General features: G+C 36.6%; 1 protein-coding gene across 1 annotated transcript in view; it reads right to left on the reverse strand.

Moving 5' to 3' along the window:
- Positions 1–7074, reverse strand: part of LOC106870198 (periostin) — a 43549-nt gene that overhangs the window by 32885 nt on the left and 3590 nt on the right. Inside the window, exon 2 of the mRNA XM_014916202.2 lies at positions 2932–3103. Within this exon, the coding sequence (XP_014771688.1) occupies positions 2932–3103 (172 nt within the window). The remainder of the gene's footprint in view (positions 1–2931; positions 3104–7074) is intronic.

Consider the following 7074-nt stretch of genomic DNA (forward strand, 5'->3'; position numbering starts at 1 on the left):
TATATATATATATATATATATATATATATATATATATATATATGAAGATTAGAGTAAAAATGGAAAAGCAAACTGTTTGGCATCACTTGTAAAAGTCATCTAATTTTTTTTTTTACAGCTGTTTCTAGTATAGCCAAGCGTGTGGATCACCGTATTGAGTGAGGATTTCAAAGACTGAGTATACCGTCATCAGAGATGTAAATGTGAGGGAAAGTTTCCAATTGAGGATATTAGTATATTCCAGTTTGTGAAGAATGGGGGAAGGACCAGAGTAAAATAGGAATGCGTATGCAGATCCATGATCAAATGAAAAATAGTTCTCATTTGAAGCTGCTACTGGATATTACCAGTGTTTCAGCAGCACATTGAAGAACCTAGTCTTGAAAATCTTCCCTTGCAGCAGTATTTTCAATGCTGGACAAGCAAGTCTGAAGCTCATTCCTCAACACAGCATCATATATCTTATGTACATTCAGATGCTGAGGAATGCCAACTGGCCCTCTTCTCTCTTTCACTTTAATTATCATCCAGAACTTTGCTCACACCAGACTGTGGTCTGTCCAGCATTCCAATCCATGTAAAGACTTGACATTACAAATGTCATAGATGTCACGCTTGCGAATGATGACATAATACTAGTCAAAGTAGGTGCATAGGCACTTATTAGAGTAGCATTATAGTTTTTAAAAAGCAGCTATTAAAATCGAACTGCTCTCTTCAAAACTTGCACTAAGAATAAGGACAAGGTAAAATTAATACATGCTTTTATAGCAAGTTGAAGAAGGTATTTTATACTGCTTCCCTCTGACTTTTATTTCATGCAATTGAAAAATATGCATTATTTATGGGATGACCCAATATATATCTTCTATTCAAATTTTTAAAGAACTTCTGCATTTAAACTGAATTTAAAGTAATACCATATTGACAGGGTACCAATAAATGATTAATTATTATCGCTCTTTTTGGTTTGTGGCTCAGGTCAAATGAGCCCTCCACAGGAGTGCAGCTTTTAAGCTAGTATAAAATAAAGGAGAAAAAGAGGAAAAAAATGTGAAGATACTGTGGGTATACCAATTTAATAAGGTATGATGCCCAAGCTAAATGTTAGTGAGAGTTGGAAGTAGTTGTTTTACTGCACTTAGACCTGTGGTAAAACTTGAATGGCTTTAAAAATTTGTGGATTAACATAGAGGCTCCATGCTGCTTGTTTAATAATAGTGTAGGATTATGTGACAAGATTAGCTGGGATTCCTTCAAATACAGCCAACATGGGACATGTTGGCCTTGATATGGAGGACCTGAGTCTATGACAGACCAAGTTATGTTATGTGATATAATCTTTGTCTTAAGGTAGTGTGTATGCTTTGTGAGAGAAGAGGATTTGCAATGTTTTTCATATTTAAAAGAGTTTAAATGTGCAAAGCATCTTTGTTTGAAATTGATAGCAGCTCCATTATAAAATTTGGTAGAGTTTTGAAGTTTATTAATGACTGTGCACTTGTAGACCACATTAAACTTCCTGTAGTGGGCTTGCAATGGGCATTCAATCACAGCTCTGAAATTGCAACTAGATTTGTTTGGCATAGAGGTATTTCTGCTATGTGAATTGGAGAATGCCAGATTAGAAGGAGCACTATGGTTTAAGGCAGTTCCTTCCAATCTGCTTTTGCTATATACATTGTTATAGATATCATTTTGTACTGTTATTATAGTATTTCCTCTGGCTCTTTATGTTCTGAGTTCAAATTCTGTTGAGGTCAGCTTTATCTTTCATCCTTCTGGAGTCAATTAAATGAGGTACCAGTCAAGTTACTGGGATTTAAAGTATTGTCTAACTCATTCCACTTAAAATTACTGGCCTTGTGCCTAAATCAGAAACTTTTATTATTTTTGTTATTCTCATCATCACCACCAACACCACCACTATCACCTTTTGTTATAAACATAATTCATGAGTTTCAAATGTAACTTTATATTGACAAACTCCAATACTTTATATTCAACTTTATGGAGAATGATAAAAGGAAAGAAAGAGAGAGAATCATCAAACCCTATACTGAGCTGGTACATTAATTATTGACTCAATTATACCTTCTCTTCTGTAGCTCCACTAAACCATTAGAGTTCTTAGTCTTGTGAGCATCCACTACACTCTGTAAAGTGGTTGGCATTAGGAGAATCTAGCCATAGAGACCATGCCAAAGCAGATAGACATTGGAGTTCAACACAGTTCCCCAGCCAGCCAGATCCAGTCAAACCACTCAATGCATGTCAATATGGAAGATAAACATTAAAAGATGATGGTGGTGGTAGTCACAGACAAAAGAAGACATCAGAACCTTTGCAAGTCCTCCAAATGCAGTGAGATTGATATTGTTACTTAATATTCTAATTGAACAACTCTAAGTCAATGGTTTTAGAAAACACTGAATGGAGAGTGAATTCCAAAGAATTACAGTTCTGTAGGTAAAGTACTATGTGTGCAACCTAGGAGATGAGGCACAGTAAGAGTGAGAGATGTGCATCTAAAAAGTTCAAAGGGGAAAGGACCTTTGTTGCAATAATAGAGGAGATTCAGAGAGAAAACTGAGTGTTGCCAATTAGTTAAATACAGATTTCATAGAGTGTAATGTATGCGTGTGTACCCACAACACCATTCTGGAACATAAATTAACTTGGAATTTTGTGCAAATGTTTTCATTTAGATCATTTTAAAACATGAAATTTATATCACAAATTCAGGGGCAATCTCAGATAGTTTGGTATCAAAAGGGTTAATATATTTATGGAGTCAACCAGGTTTATAGGAAGAGAAAGTGAGTCACTAATTGCCTGTAAACTACTGATCAAATTCACCTTTCCCTTCCACTAGTACTTTGTCTATTAACACACACTCGTTACTTTTAAATTTAAGTTAAATTTTGTTACCTGTAAAGAATTTCACAAAATATTCCAAATCTTTCTCACTCATAGATTCAATACTGGTCTTGCGTTCAGGTGGAAGTTCAAAATAGGCTTTGTCGGTGAATGCAAACACAGTTCTGGCAATATTGCTTGTGAAGCTTTCTTCTATTTTTGCCTTTTGTATAAATCCTGAAAACTGACAAAGAAAAAAGAAAAATGTGTTTATGTATGCATGTATATATATATATATATATATATATATATAAATTATTTGTAGCTTCCAATAGAATTGCGGTATTTTAATAACAAAGAGGCCAAGGTAGAGTCGAGGGTAGCACACCTGTGTATTAACAGTGTGTATGGACACTTATGTACTTACTAAAGCATATAGGGATTTGTTCTTCCAGTTATACATACATCCACAAACCAAATACATCCAATGTATGCACAAGATCACATAAAAGTATACTCCGGCATGCAGTCTGCAGTTCTGTATGTGATATAGTATAAATAATAATACAAATGAGCTAAGGTTCACTACAGCTGTTTCAGACATGTTTTTCTTATTGATGAACAAATCAAATGTATCATGTAAAAACATTGTTTCCTTCTTATTTGTTCGTCAATATAAAACTAGCTTGAAACAGCTGTAGTGTATGTATGTATGTATGGATAGATGGATGCATGTATGTATGTATGTATGTATATATATATATATATATATATATATATATATATATATATATATATATATATATATATATATATATATATATATATATACAGTAGACCCTCGCAGTAGGAGTGCACTATTGTACGAGTAATTTGCTGTATGAGCCGAGGCTCGTGTGGATTTTTTCTTGATGTACAAGCAGAAATCCACAGTACAAGTGAGTTTCATACAAGCTATCGTTAGTTGGCTCTGAGCTCGCACACGCTCTGCCAACAAGCATAGTCTCCGCTCTCTCAGTTCACGTGTTTATCTCGCTGTGGCAGCATGCTTATTACGTTTTTCTCAATATTTTTGTTTAGTTTTGTGCACTTTTTGTTATTATTTTATAATAATTGGTTGTGTTAGCCATGTGTTCTAAGAAGGTTAGTACAAAGGACAGTGCTGAGAAGAAGAAAAAGTTGATCACGATAGAATTGAAGAAAGAAATCATTGATAAACATGAGAGAGGAGTGTGTGTAGTGGACATAGCACGTCAATATGACCGAAGCACGTCAATATGACCGAAGCACGTCAATATGACCGAAGCACGTCAATGGTCTGCACCATCCTGAAGAAAAAAAGATGAGATCAAGGCCGTTACAACAGCAAAGGGGGTCTCCAAGCTCTCTAAGCAACGCACACCTGTCCACGAAAGGAAAAATTGCTTCTCCTGTGGATCAACAAGAAGCAACTCATCTGCGAGAAAAGACGAGCGCTGTATGGAGATCTCCTGAAGTAGAACCCTGGAATACTTAAGGCCTGCTGCGGTTTGATAATTTCAAGAAGAGGACTGGTGCTCATAGCGTTGTCAGATATGGAAAAGCAACGAGTTCTGACACGAAGGCAGCTGAAGATTTCGTGCGTGAATTCCGTCAGCTTATCGTAGCCGACGGGTTCATCGCACAACAGGTATTCAACTGTGATGAAACTGGCCTATTTTGGGAAAAAAATTGTCCAGAAGAACCAACATAACTGCAGAGGAGAAGAAAATGCCAGGCCACAAACCTATGAAAGATAAGCTAACTCTTTGTGCCAATGCGAGTAGAAACTTGAAGATTAAGGCGCTCCTTGTCAACCATTCCAAAAACACACGAGCGTTCAAGTCACACAAAATTATGAAGGAGAAGCTGCAGATCATGTGGAAGACAAACGTTAACGCCTGGGTCAGCAGGCAATTCTTCTCCGAGTAGGCCAACCTTATCCTCGGACCAGCAGTGAAAAAGTACCTTCTGGAGAACATTCTTCCTCTCAAGACCCTCTTCATCCTCGACACTGCTCCTGCTCACCCTCCTAGCCTCGAAGATATCCTGGACGAATTTAGATTTATAAAAGTTCTGTACCTTTCACGCACTGCCACCCCTATCTTGCAGCCCATGGACCAACAGGTGATTTCTAATTTTAAGAAATTGTGCGCCAAACACCTGCTTCATCGGTGCTTTGAAGTCACCGAGAATACAAATCTAACCCTTCGTGAATTTTGGAAGGAGCACTACAACATGGTTTACTGTCTGTAAATCATTGATATGGCCTGGCAGGGTGTAACGAGGAAAACACTGAATTCTGCATGGAGGAAACTGTGGTCTGACTGCATATCCGAAAAAGACTTCGAGGGGTTTGAGTCTGAAACACCCGTGGTCGAGGAGAGTGTCTCTTGGCAAGTCCATGGGCTTCGAGGTTGATGATTGAGGGCATTAATGATTTCGTCGAGGAACATTCAGAGAAGCTGATGACAGATGAACCCTTGCAGCTTCAGGAGCAGCAGCATTTGGATGCAGTGGAAGAGATTAGTTCCTCGGAGGTGGGCAGTGTAGCGGAGAATGCTATCTCTATGAGTGACATAAAAGCATTGTTGGCGAAGTGGCAGTATATTTCTGAATTTGTGGGAAAATATCATCCTGAATAGCATCTGCAGGTCGTGCAGTTGCTTCAGTTTAATGACACTACTCTGGCGCATTTTCGTAACATTTTGAAAGGCGGGAAAAAAGCAGACTTCTCTTGATATGCTTCTAATGGAACGACCTGCAAGTGTAAAAAGTGAGGAAAGCGTGTCCAAAAAGCCTAAATTAAGCAAAGTGAGAGAGAAAATGCCAGAAATCGTTCTTTCTGAAGTCTTAATGGAAAGAGATTCTCCTTCCAAACAATAATCATCCTTCTCCCCATTCTATCGTCTTTCTCGTGCACAAATCGTCCCATCTCTAAAGTAATTCAGTTAATAAAACCAGATTTCATATTTCTTTTGCATTCTCTTTTTTATAATTGTCATTTTACTTGTAATTACACCTTTACTATTTTAAAACCCATAAAAAATTATTTTTGCGTGGCTTTGGTGGGCTGGAACGGATTAATTATATTGTAGTTAATTTCAATGGGGAAAATTGATTTGTAAAACGAGTAAATCTTAAAACGAGCTCTGTCGTGGAACGAATTAAACTCGTACTGCGTGGTATCACTATATATAGAGAGAGAGAGAGAGAAAGCGAGAGAGAGAAATACATTTTCTCCTGACAAACTTTCTCACTTTCTATAAACGAATATCACTCACCACTGTGTGTGTATGCATGTGTATAAGGAATTTCACTAGGGTGACAGTGTTTTTCAAAACAGGCATGTAAAAGATAATTTATTTTAATATATACTTTTCTAGTAGTAAATCCGTTCTTTCTTACACACACAAACACACACACACACACAAAACTCACTTGATATGGGGTGGGGTTAAAGATTTAAATAAATTTTGGGCGGAATTCTGGTTTAAGTATCCCATATAACCCATCATTACTATTGTATTTTGGGGAATTTTCAGAGCATGTTTGAAAATTTGTGTTCTATACTTGGGAATTCATACAATTATGAAAAAATGTTTTTTTGATTTTTCAAATTATTTTTTAAAATCAGTTTAAAATGCAGACGACCAGAATTTTTGTTTAAATCCCATCGATGGACCATTAAATGTGTTTATGAGGAGAAAAATAGTGAGAACATCAATCAATACATGTGAGTGTGACAAAAAAACGAGGAAGGTATCAAGTGGTCATAAGACATGCTAAAAATAACAGCTAAATAGCCTTTAAATCACACAAAATAATGTTTGGTTAATGTTTACATCTTGACCCGGAAATGAAAATCAAAAAAAAATAATATTGGAATGGGGGTAAAACAATGTGTAGGAAACGAATATGAAAAAAAAATGCGCGCAAAGCAACGGGAGGGTGGAGAGAGGACTTCGGAAAATTCACAAAATCCGAGCTTTTCCCTCATAACTTTCAGGAAAATGGGGTTTTTTCAATGAAATTTTATAGAAATACCTTTCAAACGGCATACATTACGATTATAAAGAAATTTGTGGAGAAGTTATGGAGGAAAAACTGGGATTTTGTGAATTTTCGGAAGTCCTCTCCCCGCCCCCTTGGAAAAGATTTTCCCCACAAATTTCTTTATAATCGTAATGTATGCCG

The sequence above is a fragment of the Octopus bimaculoides genome, chromosome 4 (genome assembly GCF_001194135.2).
Source record: "Octopus bimaculoides isolate UCB-OBI-ISO-001 chromosome 4, ASM119413v2, whole genome shotgun sequence".
NCBI lineage: Eukaryota > Metazoa > Mollusca > Cephalopoda > Octopoda > Octopodidae > Octopus > Octopus bimaculoides.